The 27,933-nt window shown below is 49.7% G+C and overlaps 1 protein-coding gene across 4 annotated transcripts; it reads right to left on the bottom strand.

Annotated features, from left to right (window-relative positions):
- Positions 1-689: 689 nt before the first annotated feature.
- On the bottom strand, positions 690-24,789 carry Ilkap (ILK associated serine/threonine phosphatase). Of its 4 annotated transcripts, none has more exons than XM_070007901.1 (12): positions 24,646-24,788; positions 17,574-17,639; positions 17,082-17,138; positions 14,077-14,193; positions 12,879-13,005; positions 10,945-11,051; positions 10,494-10,587; positions 9,919-10,006; positions 8,687-8,808; positions 2,625-2,744; positions 1,140-1,221; positions 690-926 (listed from the first exon to the last, which is right to left on the bottom strand). In XM_070007901.1, exons 1-12 carry the CDS (start codon positions 24,698-24,700, stop codon positions 786-788), a joined length of 1,176 nt encoding a protein of 391 aa, XP_069864002.1. In that variant the 5' UTR covers positions 24,701-24,788; the 3' UTR covers positions 690-785. The 4 variants fall into 4 exon arrangements, with proteins under 4 accessions (XP_069864002.1, XP_069864242.1, XP_069864160.1 ...); XM_070008141.1 differs by lacking the exon at positions 24,646-24,788 and adding an exon at positions 23,828-23,844; XM_070008059.1 differs by lacking the exon at positions 14,077-14,193 and having other exon boundaries at positions 24,646-24,789.
- Between the last annotated feature and the right edge of the window lie 3,144 nt (positions 24,790-27,933).

Here is a 27,933-nt window from a genome sequence, read left to right as displayed (position 1 = left end):
CCCAAATCCAGTCTTGGGACAACATAGGATGACTCCTGGCCTGCTGTGGGCAGGCAGTTTCCTGACAGGTGCATGTGTACAGTAAACATCACCAGACGGTTGTAGAAAAGCAGTTTAGCCTCTTGGGTCATCCACAGGCAGGGCTGAGTAGCTGGTCTCGCTACTCTGTTCTTGGGAGACATCTTGCCAGGGAGGACCCCTCTGAGGTGTCTGTGTGGTGCCCACGTCAGGCCAGCGCAGCCAATTGCATGCTTGCACTGTCCTGATGCCAGTCAGCCTGAGGCCATAGTAGAGGTGACTGTTCAATGTGGCCATGCCATCGCATGCTTAAGACCAAACCTGAGATGCCAAGCAGTGTTCCAGAGTGCTAGGTCATCTCTCTCACCAGGGCCAGCGAGGGTCATATGTTAGGTGGGGGCCGAGTTCCTGGCCAAGCCTGAGCTCTTGCTATTGACATCAACACTGCTGCTGAGTGGTTCTGCTCCTAATCTAGGTGTTAACCAGCCCCCATTTCAGTGTCCCGTGAAGTCCCTGTTCCCCAGGGGAGTTGTCAGGAGGCTAGACAGCTCAGAATATGCCACGAGCTGTGGGAAGGTGCACACAGCAGCCAGTCTACGAGGCCCACTCTCAAGACCAACCTACTTTCTGAAAGGTCCAGCCACCCAGTGTAATAAGGGAACTCAAAAGACTAGGAAAAAAAGGAACCTTTATTTACAACTGTGGAGTCCCACAGACCACAAAACAGTGCACGCGAAAGGGCCTGGGCGCCAGCACTGCGTGCAGCCTCAGTGGCCAATCTGCACCAGCATCACCGTGACGTTGTCTGCAGAGCCCCGCTGCACCGCCTTGTTGGCCAGCCTGTTGCATGCGGCTTCGTAGCGGGCATCTAGGGCAGGCTTCCCTTCCCGGGACTGGATCTTTTCATCCTACCAGAGACAAATAGGCCCTAAGTGAACCAGGCTCCTGCTGCCCCACCATCCCCCCCCCCCCCGCCCGCTGCTGTTGTTCACTTCAGACTCCACGCCAGGGAGGCTGGCAGAGCAAAGTGGCCAGTGAGTCCCCTGGGCAGAGTTCACACTAAAGCGCTCCCTGGACTCCTGTGTCTCCACAAGTGAAGAGCACCCCTGTGACATTCTCACCTCCAGACAGGATAAGATGAAGTTCACGGCTTCTTCCGGGGTAAAGACTTTAAAGAGCCCATCACAGGCCAGCAAAATAAATCTACAGCGCCAGAGAAAACAAATGGGTTTTAGCAGCAAGCTTTATAAACATAGAAGTGGAGATAAAATAAGTATTTGTCCCACTATTCAGTGGGCAAAGCCATCTTTAAAGCAGTAAAACTCCTTAAAAAGTGGTGGGTGGGTGGGATGTTGTACACTGAAAATGGGGTTACCATTCTCCCCCCGGGAAACAAAGCACACTTGATAAAATAAGTGCTGAGCTCAAACAAACAAGGACCAGCTCTGATGACACCGGGCTGGGGCGAGGGGCGAGCACAGCTAGGCTCCATCATGTGGGCCAGGCACCTGCTGATGAGCTGTCAGCCCCGAGTGAAACGTCAACAGGGGCAGTGAAGGGGCGGTCCCTCTTTCAGGACCCCTCCCCGAGGCAGCTGCCAGGCACCAGGGGACTTGGTGTGGCTGAACTCACTCTCGGGCACAGCTTTAAGGCAGCACCTCCCTTCCCTAACTACGCCTGTGTCTATGTCTGTTCTCTTCTTCATCCGTATTTCTTGAGCACATGGTCTGAGTGTGAGACAGTGGGGAGATGTCCAAGCAGGCTCCTGCTCCCTCAGTGTGCAGTCAGACCCAAAATAATCACATGGTTATAGTGCGACAAATAAAAGCAGCTATGAGGCAGATCAGAGCACAAGGCAAATGAGCTGGACCTGGTGTAAGGCAGACAGGCCTTGTCTAAAAACCAGGAGGGATTGCTGGAAACACTTCCAGGGTGCTAGGGTGGTGGACACCACGGTACGTGACACACGACACAGGGAAGGAGAGTGGGAGGAGAGAGTTAAGGGCCAGGGCCAAGGCAAGGCACGGTCTCTTTCTCTGCAGCTCTGGGACAGGGGGCCACTCTTTGGCTCAGTCCTGTGAGCCCCGTTTTCTGTTCTCTCCTCACTCACTCCCGCAACTCGCTTAGTTCAGCCACTGTATCGGTAGCGATTACTTGAGAAGCTACTCTGCGAGACGTGTGCTGTCTCCAGGCACTCAGAACAGAAGGCACACCGTGGACACACCGGTGTGCAGCGCAGCCTATTTGGCTCTGCTTCTCCACAAATTATAATGCATCAGAGGAAATGAGGACCCTGCACCGTTGGTCCCCAAAATACCCTGTCACCCCATCCTCCAAGTCACCTGCCATGACTGGAACCCACCCCACGGCCACTACCAAAACCTCCCACCCAGAGCAGACTACACTCCTATGACTCTGGACTGCACTGCCCACCCTACGTGTGGACACTCTGAGCCAAGTTCTCTTCATGTCTGCACCCTACAGCCCAGCACAGTGCTGAGAACATGGTTCCCACCACAGCCAGCAAAGGCTGAATACAACTGCAAAGGCCAGGAAGATGGACAACCATGTATACTCAGACTTGTACCCCAGCAAGGTGATTTTACCTGTCATTGGGGGTCAGCTGGCAGCGTCTGATGTCAGGCACAGAGGTGACCCCGCAGCGCTTGTACTGCCCATCCCCGATGGAGCGGGACACCTCAAGCACGCCCAAGACACGCCCATCCCTGAAATGAGGAGAAAACTGACTGATCAGAAGCAATAGTGCTAGAATCCCATCCCATAGCAGAAACGGGAGCGAAGACCGAGGATGGAGAGTCCACATGGGCCAGCATGGTGGACATGTGTGTGTTTCGGTCTACTATACAGTGCTAGATTCTGAAGCACATCTTCTGTTGGAGGGGAGGAGGAGGGTGTGCTAAGGGTAGAACCCAGGTCTCACACACGCTAGGCACACTACGCTGTGCTACATCCCAGCCCTGAGCACACTTACATCAATACGCTGAGTTACATCCCAGCCCTGAGCACACTTACATCAATACGCTGAGCTACATCCCAGCCCTGAGCACACTTACTTTACATCAATATGGCTTAATGTTAACGCAGACAGTACCCTGCACATTCTGGCTTAGGAAGAGATGGGAGCGCATAGGAAGAGGCGCTGGGGCAGTGACTGCGGGGATGGTTCTGGTCCAGCCTCACAGATGCCTCACTGGCCCTCAAGCCTCCATCTGAAAACTAGGCTGGGAGGACACACACACCCGTCAGTGAGTGTGCTTGTGCATCCAGGCTGTGCTTGGTTCAGCATCACAAGCCACACATAGCTTTGGAGATGTCCTGCAGCTAAGTGGACATGGCAGGAATTCCTCCTGGGCCTGGACTGCAGTCATGGTGCTCACTGAGTCCCAGGCACCCAGGGAAGGTGACTCATGGCTCAGTCATCCTCTTTGTTCCTCAGCACTAAGCCATTTCCTGAGTCCTCCACTATGAAACAGCAAGAGGGACACCAAGTGCACAGGAGCAAAGCTGAGGGTGAAAATGGGAGCAGGGCTGTGCAGCGTTGAGGGCAGACAGTTCCAGAAGCAGCTCCAAGCTTGAGGCCCTGGAGAAGGCCACCAAGTGCATCCTTTGGTGGCCCAGTGACCAGTGCCACCTCCTCAGTGACACACATTTCTGTCAAGCCCCATAGAATGCAAGGACAACCTCTGTAATGGAGGGTCTCCGAGGCCGGTTACCACAGCGACCCCTGGGGCAGCACAGCTCGGGTGGAGGTGTGGAAACCTCTCCAGGATGAAGGAAAGTGAGCACCAGAGGCTGCACCTCTCACTCCTATTATGAGTGAAGTCCCAGGAAGTCTAGGAACGTGCCTGAGCTGCGGAGAACAGAAGCAACACTGCGCTATGGGTACACAAGAAGCCACTTCCAAAACCCGCTGGTCCAAGGCAGGTTCTCCCCAACAAACTGCTGGAGTTTCACTTGCCCTGTCCTGCTTTTCCCTTTCTTCCCTTCTCTCCTTTCCTGCATCCCTCCAGAGTTACAATGCTTCCAGGAAGTAGGTTTTAAAGTCTCAGCCAACCAGGCCAACCTGGGAGGTAGGCCGGCACTACTCCCAGGATCAACTGTCCTGACCTTACATACACACTCTCAACCCTTGTTCATGCAGCTTCCTTTCCCTTTGCTTTTCCATCTGCCAATCAACCAGACAAATGTTCATGCACTAGGGGCATGTCCCTTGCATCTTAGCTGGGTCTGCTGATACTTTCTTTTTTTGTTGTTGTTTTTTTGTTTTTTTTTTGGGGGGGGGAGGGGTCCGGTTGTGGGGCCTGAACTCTGGGCCTGGGCGCTGTCCCTCAGCTCTTCAGCTCAAGGCTAGCGCTCTACCACTTGAGCCACAGCACCACTTCCAGCTTTTTTTTTCTTTTTTCTTTTTTGCTTATGTGGTGCTGAGGAATCGAACCCAGGGCCTCATGCATGCAAGGCAAGTGCTCTACCACTGAGCCACCTTCCCAGCCCCTGCTGATACTTTCTTATCCAGGTCTTTCTCCACAGTAGGAAAGAAGGGACTAAGCCTTCCATTCCTTGTGGATTCTGGACTCCTCTGGCTACTAAAGCCAGCTGGAGACTGCTGACTCCCTCCTCTAGCTCGTGAGTCAGGTCTTGGTAACTGTCAAGGATGGCTGTGTGCAGCCATGGCTTGGAGGTGAAGGACCCTCTCCCAGGCCAGTGATGAGCATGATGTGTGCTATGAAGACACGTGAGCCTCTGGTTCTCAAGGTGACCGTGAGTCCAGGACTGACTCAGTTTTAGGCATACACTACCAACAGATCAAATCTAGTGCTACCTGAAAGCCTCATCTTCAGATAGCCATTACTGTCGTTACCTGAGAAGAGCAATTACCTGCTGCATTCTGCCTTTAGTGTAAAGAAGGGAATGAATGCACATGCAGATTCCATAATCAGGAAATGGGATGAAAGGGCAGGAAAAGTATGAATGTCACTTTACTCAATTCAATTTGAACCACGTAATAGAGGGCTTTTTCATTTTGTGCTGGGGAGATATACACTTACAATTGACCTTATTAGTCATTTTAACAGCATAGCATTAAAGCATTCATTCATGTCACTACAATCATCACCAGTCTGTCTCTAACACTTTCTCATGTTCCCAAATGGAACCTGCCCCAGTAAGCACTAGCTTCCACGCTCTCATTGGCCCAGCACCCCCATTTTTCTGTGTCTCTAGACATCTGCCTCCTCCAGGGACTTCAAAAGTAGGCTCATGCAGCATCTGTCCTTCACACCTGGCTGACTTCCCCTAGCATGTCTCTTCCCCGCTGAAGCACCAGTGTGTGCTCCATTTCCTCTGAAGACTGAATGATAGTTTGTTAGTGATGTACTTCGCTTATCTAGTCTTGTCAATGAATACGTAAACAGCTCCCCTGGTGGCTGTGGTGAGCAACGCTGCTGTGAAAAGGGCTGTAAGAATCTAGGCAAGCCGGTTTCCATTCTTCCGGGTATCCTCAGCTGTGGGGCTAATGGGGTTACAGGACCCCATGGTAATAGTATATTTAGGCATTTAGGAACTACCTCAGTTCAAGGTATCCTTTCATGCTCCCACCAGTGATATAAGCTTCAAAATTTCTACATAATTATAAAGGATGAATATTAAAAATGGACAATAATGATCCTAATCACCAGGACAGAAACAAAACAACTAAAAAAACAGTTACCGGAACCCAACAAGGGTGTCCTCGGGGAGGGAGGTTCTGAGGCCCAGGGCAGCAAGGAGCTCTGACTTCTTTAACAATGACACCTGATACCATGGCTTTGAAATTATTCTGACAAATGTATATACTGATGCTGTCAGGAATCAAGATTTTCCTCCTAAGAGTCATAAATATACACCAAAGTTCAGAAAAAATCTGTAATGTTAAATTTCGGTAATAAATTGCAACTTAAGTCCGCAATTTTCTATGTGTCGTGTTCCAATCCTTGAATGGCCTTAGAAGAAATGATACCTCATTGAAATAAATACCCAGGCCACACCCAGTCTGCAGCCCCCACCCCCACCCCAGGTGTAGTGACAGGAGCAGCAGGAAATGACTGAGGGTGCAGAATCAATCTAACACAGCAAACAGCACATGGCACACACGGATTCCCAGGGCAAGGTGAGGAGAGTGGGGTGAAAGACAACATGCTTGTCCCCACCAACGCCAGTCCCCGCTTCCCTGCAGACTGCTAGCAGAAGGGGTGCCTGCACATAACGCAGGATGGAGTCGCAGGTAGGAAAGGAGATCATCTTCATCCCTACCGAACTGACTCATACAAGGATCACGAAGGGATGCCAAGACCAACCACGGATGGCAGGCTGACAGGAAGCAGAATCTCAGCAGGAGCCAGCGTCTGTCCCAGACAACTGCTGTTAGCACCGGAGCTAAGTGCGGGGACTCAACCTCACTGATGGAAGGTAAAGGCTTCAGAAGTGAGGAGCTGTCCAGTATGTAGCACACCACTAAGACTTTCCTGTGTGGTGCTGGGGACTGATCCCATGGCCTTATGCATGTCTTCAGGCCCACAACAAAACTTGGCGTGCCAGGTCGTAAGCTTAGAGCCTGGAGCTCTCACTTGGCTTTTCCGCTCACGGCTGGTGCTCCATCACTTCACCCCTATCTCTAGTCTAGCTTTTATATTTTTGCTAAGTAACTGAAAATGTTTCGGCCTGTACTAGTTTTGAACCACAACCCTCAGATCTCAAACCCCTGAGTAGCTAGGAGTACTGGTGGGAGCCATCAGCAACCAGCTAATAACATACTTTTGCTAAATGGAAATCTGAATCTAAAGAAGGCTTTAAACTTAACTTCCACCTTACATGAAGTAGTTGGAAAAGATAGAGACATATTCATAATGTTGGTGAGTCTATTTAACACAATTCAAAGCCTAGCAAGAAATTCTCCACACTGATGAGAGCTAGAAACAAAGTTTGGGGACATCTAGGGAAATGCGAATATAGACTGGAATTAGAAAACTGAGGAAGTATTCTGTTTTAGGTGTGGAAATGGTCACTATGACCAGAATGACCTCATGTCCGGGAGACATTCGCTCAAGTGCTGAGGGTGCTAAAAATCATGTCTAGGTGGGAGTGGTGGCACCTGCCTATAATCCTAGCATTCAAGAGGATCACAGTTCAAGACTAGCCGGAGCTACATAATGAAAGTGTCTCAGAAAGAAAAAAGAAACTTCCAGTACAGAGAGCGCAAGCAAATGCTGTCCAGTACCTGGTAGCAGACATTAATTAACTGAAGATTAATGTCCTGAAGCTTTTGTTTGTATATTAACCATTTTAATAAAATCTGCAGAGGTGGGAAGGAAGGTGCAACAGGGCCTGTCTGTTCCTCCGGGGAGAAGGGAGGGGGGAGATAACAGACCACAGTGGAGCTCTACAAATAGAAGCCAAATAGCCACTGTCCCTCTCTGTCCTCTCTTCCACACCCCTGAAAGGGCTCACTTGGGCTCTGGCTGTCACCTGACACCCCTGAGGCTCTCCACACAGCTCCAAGTTTGGGGGCAGGGATGGGGAAGTAACAGCACAGCATATTTATTTCAGCCTCGGGAATGCTAATAGCAAAGTGTTCAGGACCTTAGTGGGAAAGAGATTTAAAGTTAGGAAGGGCAGAGGCGATACATTACAGTGTCCTTAGGTGCAAACTCGGTCCCAAACAGCAGAAACCAGGACTGCAGCCAGGCACTAAGTCCAAGGAGAAGCACTGCCTCAAAACCAGGCTCAGGTAAATCTCAGCTGTGACCACTGCCTCCTCTCCTCTCACTGACCACCAGCCACCTGACAGGCTACACTCAGCCTGGGCAATGAACAGAAAGGGAACCACACTCGGAAGTACGCAATCTGTGGTAGTACACTAACATTCGCTCATTTCCAACAGGAAGCAAATTTTCAGTGGTCAAAACAGTTTAGTGAACAGGAGACCACTTGTGATCAGACTCACGATGCAATGCCCTTCAAGCAGAATTTTTGTCAAGACCTGGGATGGTGCTGGTAGAGCACCGATGCACCTGATGAAGACAACAGACCAGAGCAGTCACATGTTCTCCCAAGACAGTAGGTAGAACAGACTTGCTGAAGGCAGGCCAGCTAGGAGATCACCTTCAGTGGCAGAGACAGCACACTCTGTGAAGATAATCCTATCTTTTTTAAAAAAAACATCCAGACTGACCTGAACTCCTGAACTCAAATGATCCTCCTGCCTCAGCCTCCAAGTAGCTGGGACTACAGGTGCACGCTATCATGCCTGGCTCTGACTTCATCCTGTCTTAACCACTTCAGATTTTCTCTCTGGAGGACTCACCTAAAGCTGCAATTTAATTAGTGTGATAAAGGACAGTATTTAAGAGGCTTTCTGTGCAGAGGAAACGTTGCCAATGGTAAACATGATTATGAGTTTTGTCGTGTTGCACACTTAGAGGCATGTTTCTTGCACACAATCCCCCCCACTGAGACATAAATGAAAAGTCCTACACAAGGGTCTCAAGAGTGCTGAGCCCTGCACGATAGGGAAGTTCTACAGACACGTCTGCACATGTGTCCTGGGCAGCACCCACCCCCCTGCGCTCCCACAGTGCAGCAGTGCCCGCCTGTGCGCCCACTGTCCCGTCACCTGACGTTTCCTCCAGCTTTCTGTATTCTCATGCGTTCTTCGTACTGGGTTGGGTTATGCTCTTTGCTGAGACTTAAGGCGGCGTGTTTCTGGCTCTCTTCGTTATACCGACAAAGGATTGCCTGGGAAGATGGAGATTACAAGTTATGAAACTTCATGAAGTAAACCAGTATCTGAAGTCATCAGCTGATGGGGAAGGCTAACAGTGTAGCTCCATATTGGGCCACCTGCTGACAAATGCCAGTTTAGAAAACCATGTGTCAACTAAGCATCAGCTAGTAAATACCAGTCAGGATGGGAAGGCCCTGGATTTGGATGACCACAGCCATGATCACCATGGCCACTGTCCATCATCTATGTCAGATGTGAAAGGGAACAGGCCAGCCTGTAAAAAGCAGATGAGGCGGACGAGGAGCAGGCCGTGCCTCCGTAAGCTCTCAACCACAAGCTTTACTAGGTTTGGTTCACAGACGAAGATGCTGGGGCACGCAGATTGCAATGCAGCAAGAATCAGGCTCAAAGAAGGATGTAAATTGAGCCTGAATCCAAAAATATTTCGGGGCCAATTTTATCCCTGCTCCCTACTGGGCCTACATACAGCCAGTCTACCAGAGGGGCAAAGCACAAACTAGGTTGGACTATCATCTCTCAAGTCACCGCTGCACCACTAGGGTGAACCGCCTGCCCAGAAGTGTCAGGCAAGTGCGGGCAGCGTGACTGAGAGAGGAAGGAGCGGGGCTGGTGGGAAGGTGGCGACACTGTCCACCCACTGCCAGTAAGAAACCCCATGCTGGGCTTTTCCTTGGCCCAGCAGCCTGGACCTAGTCTCTTGAGTAGAACACCATCTCAGAATTTCTAGCTGCAATGTTCAAGGTTACAGGCCCTTGCAAAGGGGCCTAGAGAGCAGGTTTGGCTGCTACTGCTTGTTCCCCGCTGGGAGGTAAGAGAAACAAACAGCGAAGCCAGTTGCTCCAGCATCACTCAGGTGGTGCACACAGGCAGAACCCCCACAGTTGGTGGGTAAGAGGAGGAGCCCAGTATCAGAGCACACTGTAGCAGGTGGCTGTGGCAAGGGTCCAGTGTCACAGCGAACCGCAGCAGGTGAGGATAACAACAACAGGGCACACTGAGGTGCCGGCCCCTTCTTGGGGTCACCGGCAAGAACTCTACAGCAACCCCATCACAAGCTTTAGACACGCTGTCACCTAAGTGGGTGGCTGAGAGCCACATACCCGGCTATCTCCAAGGTTGGCGATATACAGGATATTGTCCACAGCCAGGACACAAGTGGCAGTGGAGCCGTCCTTCCAGGCAGGCTTCCTGGGGAAACACATAGAAACGTAGTCACCACCACAGGCCAGGCCTGGAAACTGACTTCCAGAAGTGTCAAACGGTTAAAACATGGGTCATGACCCCAAATGCCCCCATGTTCCAGGCTTGCTTCCCAGAGTGGTATTGCTAGGAAGCCTTAGGTCACAGCAGTTCCCTCAAAGGAGACTGTGGGACCTCACGACAGGTGGAAGAGGGACTGCGGACCCCCACCAGTTCTCCTTCTCCTGTTTTCTGGACCAAGGCTTGAAGATGTATGCTGCCATCATGATGTGCCATCTCATCAAATCAATGCCTTCAAGTCCAAATGGTGAGCCATGATAAAACTCCCTTACTCCATCCACAGTAGCCTGGGTCAGATAGCACACAGGACCATTCAGAGCTAAGTGCCACATCTGTTTTCTTTGGTTTAGGTTTAGCTAATGATTACATGAGCTCACTTTCTGGGCACCTGCCCTTCTCATGGAGTTGTACTCACTGGCTGGATGCCTGTCTAAGGAACTCCTCATCGGTATGCTTGAAAGTGTCCAACAGGCATCTCTTCACCGTTTTCTCTACACTGCTCACATCTCCTATCAGAAGGGCCAAAGAAAATCATCTCTAATGAAACCAAGACTGTCTTCCTCCCACTGGTTTCAGAATCTATTTTTTGCACAAAAAAAACCCAACCTCTAAGTTTGAGCAAGAACAATCTTCCTTTCTTCACCTATAAGCCAGTGCCAGGAGAATTGGTCTCCCAAGGTGCAGGCAGCCAAAATCCCACCCACAAACAGTTCAAAGGGAGGAAATGCAGCGCCCCTCCCCCACCAAGGAGCCTCAGTCACTTACTGGCAGCCCCCTCTCAAAAGTCAACAACGGCTCTCAAATAAACACAGGCACAGGCTGGGCCACCCACCCAAGGAGCAAAGCCAAGATATATCCTGGCTCACCTTTAGGAAACTTTCTAATTAAGTTCTGATGTAAATTCTGTGCAGCAAATTTTGAAGCTCTAATTCCTCCATGTCCATCAAAAACAGCAAAATAAGAAACTCGAGTACTAGAAGAAAGAATTGTGAATCAACCAAATTCTCACGGCAAAGATCACATTAAAGCTTTAAATCTCACTAAAGCTTTTAAATTTCATCTCAAACCACGAGCATTAATAATAAGATAGCAAGTCAAATGGTGGGAAAGCAGTCACATCACAAATGATAAAAGCCCAGACTTGTTTCAAAAATCAGCATACACTCTATTTTTTTCACTGATGCTGACCCTATAATCCAGATTTTTTTTCCCATTTAAATCAAATAACAGGAAAATAGCGACTGATCCAGGAGAATTAAAAAGGGCTATAAGAGCTGGGCACTAGTGGCTGTAATCCTAACTACTCAGGAGGCTGAGATCTGAGGATCATGGTTTGAAGCCAACTTGAGCAGAAATGTCCATGAGACTCTTATCTCTAGTTAACTACAGAAAACTGGAAGTGGCGCTGTGGCTCAAAGTGGTAGTGCTAGCCTTGAGCATTAAGTTGTTCAGGGACAGAGCCCAGGCCCTGAGTTCAAGCCCCACAACCAATGTGGGAGCTGGTGGCTCATGCCTGTAATCCTAGAGCTTAAGAGGCTAAGATCTGAGGATTGGGTTTGAAACCAGCTTAGGCAGGCAAGTCTATGAGACTCTTATCTCTAATTAACCAGGAAAAAGCAGAAAATGGAGCTATAGTTCAACTAGTAAGTAGGGTATTAACCTTTAGCAAAAAAGCTTAGGGAAACATCCGGTTCCAAGTTCAAGCGCCAGGACCAGCATTGCACGCATGCATGCACGCACTCACACGCGCACACACCCACACCCACCCACCCACACATACACACAGTCTGTTAAGGGAAAGGATAAGTTCTAGAATTCCTATTCAAATTTAATTAGTTTTCAGGCCTATCTTCCCAGTCTTATTCCTATTTCCCAAGTTTTTCCCAGAAAACCCACATAGATGGAATAATAGACATCAAAACAAAATCCTTTGGCCAGACACAATGATGCATGGCTATAGTCCCAGCTACTCAGGAAGTGGAAATCCCTGGCAAAAACCCAGTGAGACCCCCCATCCCTACACTGTAGTTTCAGATACTTAGAAGGCGTAGGTAGGAGAATTGTGATTGGAGGCCAGAAGAGCAAAAGGGAGACCCTATGTGAAAAATAATCTAAAGAGCAACAAGAGCTATGGGAAGAGAACTTGTCTTGTCAAACCCTAAAAATGCTTATGAGGAAAAGAAAGGTCAAATCCTAAATGTTGGGGGATTCCTTTTCCATTTAGGGCAATGTGAACCGTGAGAAACCCCATTTGAGTTTATAACTCACACTGCCACCATGCAGCCTGGTATTTTCTAAGGACAGCAGTGCTGATTTTAAGTCCCATGCAGCTCCCCCCAGGGGTTAGGCAGGCTCCATGCCTGGCCAACTCAGTCATCAGCGGCTCCCAACTCTGTCCTTCAGGACACAGAATAAGACTCAGCTGCTCAGTTGCTGGAGGGAGTAAACCCAGCACCCGGTCACTCCCACACAGCAGAACTCAGCCACCGCCCTGACAATAGCTGGGCTTAGCCATTCCTCATGCAGATTCTGCCCCATGATCTCAGATATGGGGAGGCATCCTGGCACCTCTCCCCACCAGATGCCAGTAGCAGTTTCCTCCCCCAACTGTGACAACAAAAATGTCCCCGGGAATTCGTCCCCGGGAATTCTTGCCCAGGAGAACCAAAATGCCACAACAGCTGAGAGCCACTGACGCAGAAGTGGCTCAAGTTTCATATATGTCAGTCTTTCTAGTAAAGACAAAACCAGAGGAGGAGAATGTATTGCCACCCAGGTTTGCTAGTGTCTGCACACTCACATGAGCGACGATGGAGGTCTACACTCCTCAGTGATGTCATTCAGGATGACGTGGGCGTCCTGCATCTCCTCCCTCTCACCTTTCCTCTCAGCTACATAGCCTTTCAGGCCAAAGATCACTGATGAGGCTAAAGAGAGACAAGAAAAAAACCAATACAAAACTGTGTCCTGCCCTCCAGAAGCCCTAGTCCCAGAGCAAATGAGAGGAACAACGGCTGCTTTCATCAACTGTGTCCTAATGGAGCTAACAAGCACTCCGAGTCTCTCAAGGCACCTCCCCAGCTGCAAATCCAGTCAGAATTATGAATGGGGCTTGGCTCGAGGCTGTGCCAGGGCAGACACACGGGAGGATAGTGAGCAGTGAGAGTCAGCAGCTGGAGGGGAAGTGCTCCGATGCTCAGAGGTGGGACCAGACCAGAGGGAAAGTATCCTGGGCAAATGCAGTCCCATGATATTTTAACAAGGACAGGAAAACTCCTACGTCTGAGAAATGCAAGTCAGCAGTCTGTCCCAAATGTCCTGTTTATTAGAGACACTGAAGTTGGAGATTTCCACATTTGAGGCTGGTGAGGACTGTCACCCAACAATAAGAAAACTGCTTTTACTTCAAGGCAGAGAAAGGAATCTACAGGAGGCACAGATGCTGCCCTATTTAAAGGCAAGCTAATCCAAGCCCATTTTCTGACACCTGAGGCCACGTAAATACTAAGTGAATGCTTTTAGAAGAAATAACAGGCCAACCGAAAGCCCAACAGAGCTGCAAGTGGCTCGTTTTCTACATCTACTGTGCACTGAGGCAACCTGTGTCAAGTTTAAAACAATCAGTACAGGCAGTGAAGTCCTGGCCATTTCTCCTTAGTAGATACCCTTCAAGAGGGCTTCTTAAAGACTGGGAGTGTGAGAGGCTAGTAGACAATAAACTAACATTTCACAAAAGGTTTAGGAAAAAACAACCCGTGCTTAACTTCTCAAGGAACAAATACAGTTTCCCATCTGATCTAATGCAGGGTCAATATGTACATGAAAGTCAAGAGAGAAAAAGTAAAGGTAGTCTTGGAAAACATTTGCAAAAAAGGAACCCTATTTCTTAAGTTCAGACACAGAAGGAAGGGCTATAATTAGAAAGCTAAGACTGCTTTTGCTCTGGGTTGTTTTAAACTATAGAGTCTAATACATTTGTTTTCAAACTGTCTGAAAACCTTTACAAACTTTCTTTTCCACAAGCTCTTCACCGCCATTCTCCTCTTCCTCAGAGGTTTTCCTCTTTGCTCCTTTCCCTTCATTCTTCACCTGGGGAATTGATGTGGTAAGAGAACCTAGAAATAGAGAGCCAGACACACAGCTGTAGACCATTGGAAAAGTCACCAGCAAACAAGGCTCCAGCCAGCCTCGGACAAAGCAAGCAGTGTTCCAACTGAGGCCTGGCAAACAGGCAGAGTGGGTAGGGCCTCAGGGGCAGGACAGTGCTGAGGAGCCTAGTGCGAAAACACAGGGCAACATCTGCCCCCCAAGTAGGAACAACTTGTGCACTCTTATGACCAGAGTCATGGTGTTTAGTGAGAAACAAGGGGCTTTCCGAAATGTGTATACACACCAGCATATCCTGAACAAGTTCAAAAGCTTAGTGCCCAGGAAGGCTCAAAATAAGGACAAGGCAGAAGAGGGAGGCTTCCCAGCTTCACCTGCAGAGTATGGTCTGTATTCAAAAGCCATACTTAAGGGTGCTTGCAGCTCTTACAGTCTAGCCTTAGAAGTATGCCCGTAAGAGAAGATTCTTAGTGGGTTAGACTTCTGTTTCAGCATCTGAATGGGATTCAACCAGGTAAGATACACAAAACATTTGTTGGGCTACCTGGTACACTTAGTGCCCAATAAATAGTTCTCAATGTTCTCTGCATTTAGGTACAAAAATATGTAGCTATTCATGAAACCTGCTCTGTACTAGACATCTGAGTACTGAGGAAAAAGAAAATGTCCCTGCCTCCAGGTGCAATTGTGTGCAGAAGGGCAGATGCCTCCAGCAGTGGCACCTGACTCACACATGCCACCCCGCGCAGCACAGGGCAGACGGCTGCAGCAGACAACAGAGGCTCTGCAGCCGCACTGACAGCTCACTGCTGGTTCTAGTTTCCCAATGTGTAGGTGAAAGTGCTTCCTTTCTTCTGAATTTTACACCAGACCAACTTTCCAGCTCTGCTGCTTTTAAGCCAATTAACTGGAGACAGAGAATGGAGTCTGCATGGGAAACAGACCCTAGTCTGGGGTTGATGTGATGGCCTACACAGGCATCTCACAAATGGTGAAAAAATGCCTGCTGAACGTGTGGTTTTCTCAAGACATTCAAGCTTTTATCTCTATTCTTATTCCCCCCCAAATCAAGTGTCCTCCCCGTGCTATTTAAATCTTCTAAATCATTACTAAATTACCATCTTTAAACTACAAATAAGTGGAAAACAGCTAACCTGAAACTTCATTTCTTTTTTTTTTTTCCTTGTGCCCAGTACTGGGGCTTGAACTCCAGGCCTTGAGTGCTTGCTCCGTTTATTGCTCAAAGCTGGCACTCTACCACAGCCACAGCTCCACTTCTAGCATTTGGCAGTTAACTGGAAATTTGGAAATAAAAGTCTCATGGATCTTCCTATCTGGACTGGCTTTACTGAGATCCCCAGATTGCAGCCTTGTGAGTAGCTCGGATTATAGACGTGAGTAAATGGCACCTGACTTGAATCGCCATTTCTTTTGTTAAACACATGATCAGCCTTGCTGCACATACTAACATTCACTGGAACTAAAAGTCCTGTCCTCATTGGAGAGATTTCAGGTTAGATAGCATGTACATGCTGTACATAAGGCCCAGAAAGGTGGGCCTTATGCTTGCTAGACAAGTGCTCTACCACCCGAAACCCTCCTCTAGCCCAGAGAATTCTTAAATAAGATGACTGTATTATTTTCTTAACTGATCCCACTGATGGCAGAAATACAAGAAACCTATTTGGAAAGGTAGTGAGTATTATAAAAGTGAAGTTTTATATAAGTAACTGCATACCAAACAGGTCTGCCTGAACCCTTACTTCCCTGCACCCACTAGAGAAGTCCAAGTGAGAAATTCTCAGTAAGATGCAGCAACATCTGTGAGTATGACAACAAAATGAAATCTGCTCAATTCTTATCTTCTATTTCACAGGGATACAAAAAAAGAAAAGTGAACACTGCCAGGAGCAGATAGAATCAATGCTGAAGGCTGGATACATCTGGGTCTGTCAGGAATATAACAAATCAAATCAGAACAGGCTCAACAACAACAACAAAAAACATTTAAGGTCATTTTTTTTGAGGTGCAGGGAGTCATACCTGAAATCCCAACTGCTCAGGAGGCTGAGACTGAGAGGACTGTAGTTCAAGACCAGCTGGTGCAAAAAGTTAGCAAGACCCAATCTCAACAATTAAGTGAGGGCATGTTGGTATATACCTGTGATTCCAGACAGGTAAGAGGCAAAGGTAGGAGTATCAATGTTCAAGGTCCACATAGAGTAAACACTCAAAATACTATCCGAAAATTAAAGCAGGCTGGAAATGTGGTGTAGTGACAGAGTGCTTGCCTAGCATACATGAAGCTGTGGGTTCGATTCCTCAGTACCACACAAACAGAAAAAACTGGAAGTGACACTGTGGCTCAAGTGGTAGAGTACTAGCCTTGAAAAAAAAAGCTCAGGGAAAGTGCCTAGACCCTGAGTTCAAGCCCCCAGGACTGGCAATAAATAGGTGGGGGAGGGAAAGGATAGTGGGAGAATAAGGGAGGGGGTAACAATGCTTGACAAGAAATGTACTCGTTGCCTTACTCATGTAACTGTAACTCCTCTGTACAGTATCTTCACAATAAAAAAAGAAATAGATCCATAGATAATAAATAAGGCAAGCAAAAAAATAGAGAGCTGGGTGCCTGTGGCTCACACCTATAAACCTTGCCACTCAGAAGACTGTGTTCTGAGGCCAGTCCAGGCAGACAAATCTAAGAGACTTTCATCTCCAATTTAACCACCAGAAAGCCAGAAGTAGAGCTGTGACCCAAGTGGTAGAGTACCATTCTTGAGCAAGAAAGCTCAGGGACAACACCCAGGCCCTGACTTCAAGCCAAAGTACTAGCCCCCCAAACAAAGCCCCCAGATGTTTGAGGAGCGCATGTATTATTCCCGTCAGCACTTACCTGGATCACTACTGCCGGCAGGTGGGAGGTCATCAAAGAGCAAAGGTCCCCCTGGTCCTGAAACAAGCAGAACACGTGGTGAGCCAAGAAAAAGAATAGGACGACGTCTCAGATCCCATCCCACCAGGACACCGAGGTGGATTTTGAAATAAACTCAGAGCTCGTGTCAATCCAGTGGCAACTTACACTGAAATGAACCTATTTTAAAGTCCTATCATTGCAAAGGAAATACAATTCCGCCTTCAAAAGTCGCATTTTATCTCAGCTAGCAAACTTTCAAATGAGCCAGAGAAGACTGTTCCACATGTTATGTGGTTCTTCTCAGGGCAGGTTTTTCTGCCTTACCTGAGGCCATGTGTTCAAAACTTAAGACAGCCACACCTAAAACATCTGTGTGTTGAAAATGGGGGAAAGGGAAAAAGATTGAGACAACTACAATCCCAGGATGAGTAGAGAGGTTGACACACACCTGGGAGAGCCTGAAGACTGTACCTGAGTCAGTACTGCTGGCCGGAGGGAGGTCGTCAAAGAGCAGAGGTCCTTCCTGAGCGTCTTTCCCTAAAAGAGAAACCTTGTTGAGGAGCGGGTCTCAAAGGGCAAAAGATTATGGTGTCTTCTGCTGAAGGACAGGTTTGCTAGCAAGCAAAATGTTCTTTTTTTTGGTCAGTTGTGGGGCTTGAACTCTGGGCCTGGGCGCTGTCCCTCAGCTCTTCAGCTCAAGGCTAGCACTCTACCACTTGAGCCACAGCACCACTTCTGGCTTTTTCTCTTTATGTGTTTAGGAATCAAACCCAGGGCCTCATACATTCGAGGCAAGCACTCTATCACTGAGCTGCCTTCCCAGCCCAAATGTTCTCCTTTCTATTGGACAAAACTTACTTTAAAAAATACTTCCTATGCCGGGCGCTGGTGGCTCACACCTATAATCCTAACTACTTCAGGAGGCTGAGCTCTGAGGATTGGGGTTGAAAGCCAGCCCAGGCAGGAAAGTCTGTGAGACTCCAATAAACCACTCAGAAAACCAAAAGTGGCACTGTGGCTCATGTGGTAGAGTGCTCGCCATGAGTTGAAGAGCTGAGGGACAGCGCCTAGGCCCAGAATTCAAGCCGCATGACTGACAGAAAAATAAAAAACAAAATACTTCTTAGCTGGTCACTAGTGGCTCACTCCTGCACTCCTAGCTACTCAGGAGGCTGAGATCTAAGGATCACAGTTTGAAGCCAGCATGGACAAAAAAGTTGTGAGATGTTTATCTCCAATTACTACCAAAAACGTCAAAGAGGAGCTAGGGCTCAAGTTGTAGAGCACTAGCCTTGGGCAAAAAAGCTCAGGGACAGTACCCAGGCACTGAGTTCAAACCCTAGGACCAGCACATATACAAAAAAATTCCTGGACAGCTATTTAATATGGACCTTTTTTTTCCCAACAGTTATAGTCAACATAAAAGCAAGGAACAAGAACATGCCATTTGTCTCTCTGTGATCATGTCTTGTGTCTTGCCTCCTGGCTCGTCTCCAATCATCATGGTATCCCAATTCAGCTCTCCATTGGCGCTGAACTGGCTTGTTGGTATTGTTTTTGTTATTTCCTCTTCAGCATGTTTCCTAGGTGTGTTACATGTATTTACGTGCTACAGGCCATTGTAACAACTGGCGGCCTACAGCCTGTTAACTGTATAATAAAGACTCGAATATTCTATATTTAAAAAAAAAAAGCAAGGAACAATGTCCCAACAGGCATTTTAAGGGCCCCTGGGTATTTTAAAAATACATACTTTAAAAACATATTTTTGAGTTGGGCGCCAGTGGCTCACACCTGTAATCCTAGCTACTCAGCAGGCTATGACCTGAGGATCACGGTTCAAAGCCAGCACAGGCAGGAAAGTCCGTGGGACTCTTATCTCCAATGAACCAATAGAAAACCAGAAGGGGCACTGTGGTTTAAGTGGTAGAGCACTAACCTTTACCTGAAGAGCTCAGGACAGCGCCCAGGCCCAGAGTTCAAGCCCCATGACTGACAAAACAGAAATAACAACAAAAAAACCCACATATTTTTCCTGGTGATTTCATCAAATGTGGGTGCCTCACACTTGTGATCCAACCTACTGAAGATTAATGCACTTCTCTAAGAGGCCATTTTAAAAGCTGCGTACCTAGCCTGCCATTTTGCATCTGTGCCTTCTGATCTGAGCCAGTTCCCCGCAGTCACTTTACAATTACCTTAGGCTCCAGAAAGAACAGAATTTACCAATAAGCATCTTGGGACAAGAGGCAGCCAAAAGCTACAGACAACCCACCAGGCAGGCCTCTGCAATCAAAGACCAGAGCTAATACAATCGGAGCCATACTGGTGTCTTGGAACTGTTTTAACTATACATACTTTTCTCACCCTCAACTCACCCTATTCAACCTACAGCTAATGTCTGTCCCCTGAAGATGGCTGAAGATGTACTGAAGTGCTTGGTATCTTCACATGCCCATCCTCACTATGCCTTTTCATGTCGCATTTAGGGCAAGTGGCCTAAGGTGGGATTCCTGGAGTTTGCCCTTGGGTCTAAAAACCTGGCTTCAAGACAAAGCCAACCCAGGCAGAGAGAGATTCTATCTCCAGTCAACCAGCAAAATGCCAAGCTGGAGGTGTAGCTCAAAGCCAAGTGAGTGTGTAGCTGAGCTCAAACCCAGCAAAAAGGGGAAAATAAAATCAAACTTTTTTCCCCTTTGGCAGTGCTAGTGATCAAACCCAGGGTCTCACACATGCTAAGCACATTAGCTACCACTGAGCTATACGCCAACCCCCTAAATCCAAGAGGCTGACATGTTTTGTCAGAGGGGGTTAAGGATGTGGGGTGGGGGCAGACAAATGTAGAGGAAAAATGGGGAAATAGTCACAATACTCAATCTAAATAAGTGAAAAATGGAATCAGGTACTTGAGGGGATGGGTAGGGTTGGAAGAAATTAGGAGAACAATGATGGAAAGTGTAACATTGATCGATGCATTATACTCATGAACTGACATGCTGAACTAAAACCTCTTGGTAGAACTACTTCAAGAATAAGCCAGAAGTTAGGACTGGTGGCTCATGCCTGTCATCCTAGCTACTCAGGAGACTGAGATCTGAGAATCACAGTTCAAAGTCAGACCAGGCAGGAAAGTCTTGAGATTCTAATCTCCAATAAACCACCAGAAAACCAGAAGTGGTGCTGTGGCTCAAGTGGTAGAGCACTAGCTTTGAGTTGAAGAGTTGAGGGACAGTGCCCAGACCCAGAGTTCAATTCCCACGACTAAAAAAAAAAAAAAAGACTAAGCCAGGAGCTAGGCACTCACACTCACACCTGTAATCCTAGCTATTCAGGAGGCTGAGATCTGAGGATCATGGTTCAAAGCCAGCCTAGGCAGGAAAGCCTCTAAGAGTATCTCCAATTAACCACCCGAAAACCAGAAGTGGTACTGTGGCTCAAAGTGGCAGAAGTGGAAGAGCGCTAGCCTTGAGCAAATAAATGAGCTAAGGGACAGCACCCAGGCTATGAGCTCAAGCCCCCCCTTGCCCCCCCCCCCGCCAGAGAATAAAAAAAGGAAGAATCTTGAGAAGACAAAAATTGACTTTAGACCAAGAAAACCTTTTGGGGGGGGGGCAGTCTTGGGGCTTGAACTCAGGGCCTGGGGGCTGACCTGGAGCACTCCACTGCTTGAGTCACAGCTCCACTTCTAGCCTTTTGGTGGTTACTGGAGACAAGAATCTCACACAGGCTTTCCTGCCTGAGCTGGCTACAAACCATAATCCTCAGATCTCAGCATCCTCAGTAGCTAGGATTACAGGCATGAGCCACTGGCATCTGGCTCCAAGAAAACTTCTGTATCTCAAAACAAGACTTCAGGAATAAAGAAGTCTTCAACCATTTACAGGTACTAGTAAGTCCTACTTCAGTAACATTCTGCAATGGAAGAAAATCTGTCATAACATGTCACAGTCCTTGCACAGCAGAATTCAATGTATATGATGAAAATGAGGAGTTTCAAAGTCAAATATCAGACTCAGGAGACAGCTGGAGAAATTCTTATCTAAACTCAAAAGAACACATTTTAAAGTTTTAGGCCTCACATGAATCGTAACCATCTCTATAGCTCTTTCCATCAAAGAGCTCTATAGCTCTTTTCTATCAAATCATGAACTGGCACACAGGAACCTGGGGAACCGCTGAATGAAGAAGGAAGCAGAGTGGTCCCCCTTGTCCAGGGTCTAGCTTTCCTGATGTCTTCTGCAGTCCACAAATACTAAATGGAACATTACTGCAACATACAATTCCTATTTGCAGTTGCATATCATTCTGATCAGAGTGAAATCTTGTGTCAGCCTGCCCCTCCTGCCCAGATAACAGCTTATCCATTTCCACCCATCTATCTTCTCTACTCTCAACCTGTCCATTACTGACTCAGTGGCTGTCCTGGCTACCACTCTGACTGCACTGTCATATTACCTGTGTAACTTTTACTTATGTCTACAAAGCACTAACTTTTATTACAGTGTATTGTTGAACTGCTCTGTTAATCTCTCATTATGCCTAATTAACCAGACCTTACCGTAGGTACCTATACAGAGGAAGTAGACTTCTAATGCTTGCTTATACTGACAACTGACTAGCATCTATAAAGCACTATGTGCTATTTTATGGCACCTGCGCCAAGGCACAGGATGAGAGCAAACAAGTCAGTTACCTAATCTACAGATGTGGCCACAAGTCTACCTTACAGAAAGCAGCACAAGTGAGTGAATACATGGATCTCAAACCAGTCTAGTTATATTTCCCACCCAACTTTTAGGTCTTTTATTGTTCCCTGTATAACTTAGAAGTTTGTAGCACTAGCATTTCATAGTGAAAGTCTTCATGCAGATTAGCTGTTTCTCAACCCACTTTAGCAATCTATGTGATTTCATGAAATACAGTATGCAAGTTACTCTTTAACAGAATCAGTGCTTCAGAAAAGTATTTTAATTTGTTACTGGTTTCTTGGTTTTGTTTTCAGACAGGGTCACAATGTTCGCCTAGGCTACCTCCAAACTTATGAATCTCTTGCCTCCACTTTCAAGTGCTGGAATTACAGGAACATACCACCATGCAGTGCTTCATCTTATTGGTTTTAATCAACTACCTGTGAAATTAATCACAGTTCTGCTCCTCACATTAGTCTCTCCCTGTTTCCTGAAAGCATTGTATTCTTACACTTGGTTTTATTTGGTTTGTTTGCTTCCTTTTTTGTTGTTGTTGTTGTTGGTCTTGGAGCTTGAACTCTGGGCCTGAATGCTGTCCTTCAGCTCAAGAATGCTCTACCACTTGAATCACAGTGGTGCCACTTCCAGTTTTCTACTGGTTTATTGGAGATAAGAGTCTTACAGACTTTCCTGAGCGGCTGGCTTTGAACCCTAATCCTCAGATCTCAGCCTCCTGCGTAGCAAGGATTACAGGTGTGAGCCACCAGCGCCCAGCTTGCTTCCATTTCTTTTGTACTGGTACCTGGCTTTAACTCAGGATTTGAGCTCTGTTTTTCCTCAAGGCTGGTGCTCACATCTCTACTTCTAGCTTTTTGCTGATTAATTGGAGGGAAGTCTCTAAGATTTGTCTATCCAGGTTGGCTTTGAATCAAGATACTCAGACTTTGGCATCCTGAGTAGCTAGGATTACAGGTGAGAGCTACCAGCACCTGGCTGTTAGTCTTCTTTTAAAGTACAGATTCTTTACAACGCTATTTTTAAAAATACAGCGTCAATGCCCTAATGCACTCCCAAGGGACAAGACACTTATTAAGCCCAAGCAGCCCTTCAGCCACCTTGTCAGCCAGAGCTCGAAGCTGCTTCTGGAAAACAAAAGCAGGATGTGCCCTCCAGACTAAGTACCAACTTGTATGACAGTGGTCAGGTTTCGCATCCTGTCATGGGAGCCTTCCTGAGAGGAGACCCAAATTAATTTCAGGTTAAAAAAAAGTAGTAAGACATTCTGGGGCTGGGAATGTGGCTCAGTGGTAGAGTGCTGGCCTAGCATGCAAGAAGCCCTGGGTTTGATTCCTCAGTACCATATACACAGAAAAAGCCAGAAGTGGCACTGTGGTTCCAGAGGTAGAGTGCTAGCCTTGAGCAAAAGAAACTCAAGGACAGTGCCCAGGACCTGAGTTCAAACCCTAGGACTGGCAAAAAAAAAAAAAAAGTAAGACTTTTTTTAAAAAAATGACGATTTGGGGCTGGGAAGGTGGCTCAGAGGTAAAGCGCTTGCCTTGCATGCAAGAGGCCCTGGGTTCGATTCCTCAGCACCACATAAGCAGAAAAAGCTGGAAGTGGTGCTATGGCTCAATTGTTTAGAGCTTGAGCTGAAGAGCTGAGGGACAGCGCCCAGGCCCAGAGTTCAGACCCCGTGACCTACCAAAAAAAAAACAAAAAAGCTAAGAGGGCTGGGAAGGTGGCTCAGTGGTAGAGTGCTTGCCTTGCATACATGAGGCCCTGGGTTCAATTCCTCAGCACCACATAAGCAGAAAAAGCTGGAAGTGGGTGCTGTGACTCAATGGTAGAGCACTAGCCTTGAGCTGAAGAGCTGAGGGACAGTGCCCAGGCCCAGAGTTCAGGCCCCACGACCAACCGCACCCCCCCCCCAAAAAAAGGAAAAAAGACGGTTTGTGGCACACGTGGGAATCCAGACTCTGCTCCAAACACATTCAGACCCACGGAGAATGCTAACTGCACGCAGCCGTAACTAGTTACCTTGGAAAAGAACCGTGGGCCCAGGCGGCACCGGCGGCACGGCCAGCGAGGGAAGGGGACAAAAAGACAAAACCCAAGACGGAGGGCAGCGCAGAGGCGGAAGCCCAGAGGCAGGGGCTGCGGGGCGGACTCCGAGCCCCGCGCCCCGCACCGACAGGCCCTGCTCCGCACGCCGTCCCGCAGCACACGAGCTCACCACGAGTCTCCCTCCCGCCCGGCCTCGCCCCGGGCGGCGGCACGCTCCCCTCGGCGACCCCGGGGTCGGCCTTCCCGGCCCGGGCCATTTAGCCAGGCTCTGGAACCCCGCCGGGAGGCCTCGGGGTCGGGAGGCCCCGGCCTGTTGCTCAACTTTGCCAGGCCCTCCGCCCCGCCACGTTCGGCTGGTGACCGAGGCGATGAACGACGGCGTCCGGCCGGGAACGTTCGCGCGTTCGTCCCGGCGACAGCTGCAGTGGCCCGGCGCGGGGCCGACAGGCGCTGGGCCGAGGGCCGCGGGGAGCCCGCCCGCCCGCCCCGCGCAGCCACCGCCCGCCGCGGGGCCGCGGCGGCGACGAGCGGCCCGGCCCGGGGCGGCGCGGCGCGCGGGGCCCGGCGAGCGCGGGGACGGCCGGCGACCGAGCCCCGGGGCCGCGTCCCGCTTCCAGCTCGCAGGCCCCGGGGCCCCGGAGCCCCGCGCCGTGCCGGGCGCGCAGGCCGGGGCGGCGGCGCTTCCTACGTGCGCGGCGAAGATGGCGGAGCCGGCGGGCGGCGGAGCAGGCCCCGAGCGGCCGCCCCGCGCCGCGCCGCAGGCCGCCGCCCTCCTCCACCGCGCCGCTTACCGGCAGCCGCGCGCGGCGCCCGCTCGGGCTCGGGCAGGTCCCCGAACAGGTCCATGGCCGAGGCTGGGCGGCGGCGGACGCGCAGCCCGGCGGCGGCCCCGCTCCACACTCGGGCGGCGGCGGCGCCGTCAGTCACCGGGCGGCCCGGGACGCCTCCAATCGGCGTGAGACGTGCTCGCCGCCCCAGAATGCCGCGCGCGAGGGGCGGAGGTCGGGCGGGGCGCCTGGCTGCGCACGCGCACCGGGCCTCCCGCGAGCGCCCGGGGGCGGGCCGCGGCGTGAGAGGCGTGGCGGGACCTTGGGGTCCGCTGGCCGCGGGCGGTGCCGCGACGGGCTCCGGACGGCCGCGGGCCGGGTCCGGAGGAGCCGAGCCCCGTGTGCAGCCCCGACCTCATCCTCGTCTCCTCTCGACCGTGCTGGCCCGCTTTGCACGCCGGGGAGCGGGGGCCGTCCGGGGCGTCAGAACCGGACGCGTCCGGCCGCCGCGACGGAGCGGGCAGCGACCGCCGCGGGCGGGCCGCGCCTCGCTGCCTCCGACGACGTCGAAGCCAGGCCGGGACGCCGCTAACGGAAACCCACCGGGCCGCCGCGCGGACCTCACGGCCGGCCGCGGATGACCGGCGTCCGTCGAGCGCGCACGCGCGCCCGGGCCGGCCTCGACCCAGCCTCGGTTCCGCACCGTGGCTCTTCCAGCGGAGGCTGGCGCGCTGCCCCCGGAGCCGCCCCTTTGGGCGGCTTTCCTGCCCGGGCTGGCTTCGAACCGCCCTCCTCCGACCCCAGCCCCCCGAGTAGCCAGACCATCCCGGGCCTGTCACCAAATCATTTCACGTTTTCTACCTTCCTTTCAGGTTTCTCCCTCACAGTTACGGCCGGGAACAGACATGCCCCTCCAGAGTCCGTGGGTGAAGGCTTGGTCCCCCAAGCAGCTCTTGGGAGGACCTGGGTCATGAGGGCCCCGGTCTCGTGAATTCAGCCATCGAATGGGTTCTGGGTTTTATGATACTGGGGAAAGCTGCGACCCGCGCCGTGGGGCCGACTGCAGGGACTGGGTCTGTGGGTGTGCCCTGGGAGGCCGCCTTGGCCTCCACCTCGTTTCCTGGCTGCCTGAGGTGAGCCACCCCACTCCACACATGCTCCCTGCGTGTTCTTCCCCCAGGCCCAGAAATAATGAGCCAAGTGACCAGGTTGGTTGTTTGGTCACAGGAGGAAAGCGGGCTCACTCACCATCGCTTCTCTCCCCCCCTCTTCCTTGCCCCAGGACATTTTCTCATGTGGGACTCTTAGCTTGGAATGTTCTCTTCTGGGTAAACTCCATGAGCAACTCATGTGAGCCATCAATTCCAGAGGTAAATCTTTCTTGAGTATCCTAATGACACCCCCTTTGCATGCTCTTTTGGCATCTCTCCATCACTTTTGCCGGTTACCATTTTTCATTTACTTACAAATTAATGAATCACTTCATTTCCCATGAGAATGTATGCTGTGGTAAGTTCAGATCTACTTCTGAGTTTGCTCATCATTATGCCCCCAGCACCAGGCCCAAAATAGGTGCTCAGAAACAGTGTTGAGGAGTATGTCCATCCTTCTGTGGGCTTGGGCCACCAGATAACAACATGCATCACCACTAACGGTATTTTCATTACCCTAAAAATCATACATGCTCTGCCCACTCTGCCCTCCCCCCACCACCCCCATCAGTCAATGATCTTACTGTTGCCAGAGAGACTGTATCCCCAGTAGTGCATATACAGCTTTTTCTGTTTGGCTTTCTCTTGGTCCATTTTGTGTTGCTGTAACAAAATATCTGAAGCTGAAGTTTACAAAGACAAGAGGGTTCTTTTTCTCAGAGTTCTAGAGGCTCAAGAGCATGCTCTGGCACTTCCTTAGTTCCCAATACGTGCTTCATGATGTGCCACAATGCATTGAAGCAGAAAATGGGGGCACATAAAAGGAGAGACAGGGAGGTAGAACTGCATAAAACAAGTACTCTCAAGGTAAGGACCCCGCTCTCATGAGAACTGCATGGAACCCTGGGGTCTGCAAGGCTACTTGCTTGTGGCTAGTCCTCCACCACGTGAGCCATGCCTCCAGCCCCCAGTTGCCTCTTAAAGACCCATCACCACTCAGTTGTGCTGTATTGGAGACAGCCTCAACATGGGTGGCGCTGCGGAAAAGCCACAGACAGCTTCTTGCACTAAATCACATTCAGTCGAAGTTTCCCCCATGTCTTCATAACAACTCCAGGTTTTTTGTTGTTCTTTTGGTCGGCTGTGGGGCCTGAACTCTGGGTCTGGATCCATCCCTGAGCTCTTCAGATCAAGGTTAACATTCTACCACTTGAGACAATGTGCCACTTCTGGCTTTTTCTGCTTATGTGGTGCTGAGGAATCGAACCCAGGGCCTCATGCATGCAAGGCAAGCATTCTTACCACTGAGCCACCTTCCCAGCCCCATGCGCAATAATTAAGTCAGTACCAGAATACATAACACAAAACTAAAAAGACAAAACTCAAAACCTAAAATTTTGACAACAATGTGTAGATGTCTTTGCTAACAAAGCACATCAGATAGTTGGGCCTCAGTTACCAGGGCCTGTGAAAAGAGCAACTTGTTAGCAAGGCACCTTAGAATAGCTGGATGGAGTAGTAAGCTTGGTGGAAGGGTAAGGGCCAGATGGGGCCAAACCCTTAACCCACCATGTGGCCAAGATGGCGAATTTCTGAAAAAATGCAAAGAAACCTTGAACAAATAGATCAAGCCTACATTGGCTAGCCTTTGAGAGGGAACCTAGAGGGGGATCCCTGGGACCCAGCCTGCATCGTACTCTTTAAGGCACAAGCCAAAAAGTTGTAGAAAAAAGGATAGAAAGTTGGACATGAATGGCAGAGAGAGAGCAAAGAAAGCCTGAAATTAAAAAAGACTTCTGACTATTTACCATTGCTGTAGCAAAAACTGTCTACATCTGAGAATGGCATAAAATGAGGTGCTCTGGCTTTCCAGGGAGCGCAGGAGGCATTTCAAAGGGGTTTCATGGCTCAGGCGTGATTTGCAGCACCCCATTAAACGTGTAGGAGAGTCAGTCTGGTGAGTGAAGGAGAGCTGACCAGGCAGAAGCGGTGTCCCGACTTCCCCCAGAGCCCTCTAGAGAGAAATAGCCAACTCCCCCAAAGCCAAGCGTCTTCGGCTTCAGTTAAAGGCCGTAGGAGCTCTCTGGCGTGGCGCCACATCTGGACAGAGACTGAGTGACAGAGAACCGTAGAGAGTAGTTTCACTCACCAGAGTAGAGAA

Source organism: Dipodomys merriami, unplaced genomic scaffold, assembly GCF_024711535.1.
Source record: "Dipodomys merriami isolate MVZ:Mamm:240054 unplaced genomic scaffold, mDipMer1.0.p SCAF_1, whole genome shotgun sequence".
NCBI lineage: Eukaryota > Metazoa > Chordata > Mammalia > Rodentia > Heteromyidae > Dipodomys > Dipodomys merriami.
Note: the sequence above shows the minus strand (reverse complement) of the source record. Positions and strands in the feature narration are given on the sequence as shown.

What these genes read in the sequence shown, in the direction of transcription:
- Ilkap (XM_070007901.1), bottom strand. Translation starts at nt 24,700, where the DNA reads ATGGACCTGTTCGGGGACCTGCCCGAGCCCGAGCGGGCGCCGCGCGCG. An exon ending in AATTAGAAAGTTTCCTAAAG is followed by an intron (nt 10,588 to 10,944) that starts GTGAGCCAGGAT and finishes CCCTTCTGATAG; the next exon opens with GAGATGTGAGCAGTGTAGAG. An exon ending in AAAGCTGGAGGAAACGTCAG is followed by an intron (nt 2,745 to 8,686) that starts GTGACGGGACAG and finishes TCCTCATTTCAG; the next exon opens with GGATGGGCGTGTCTTGGGCG.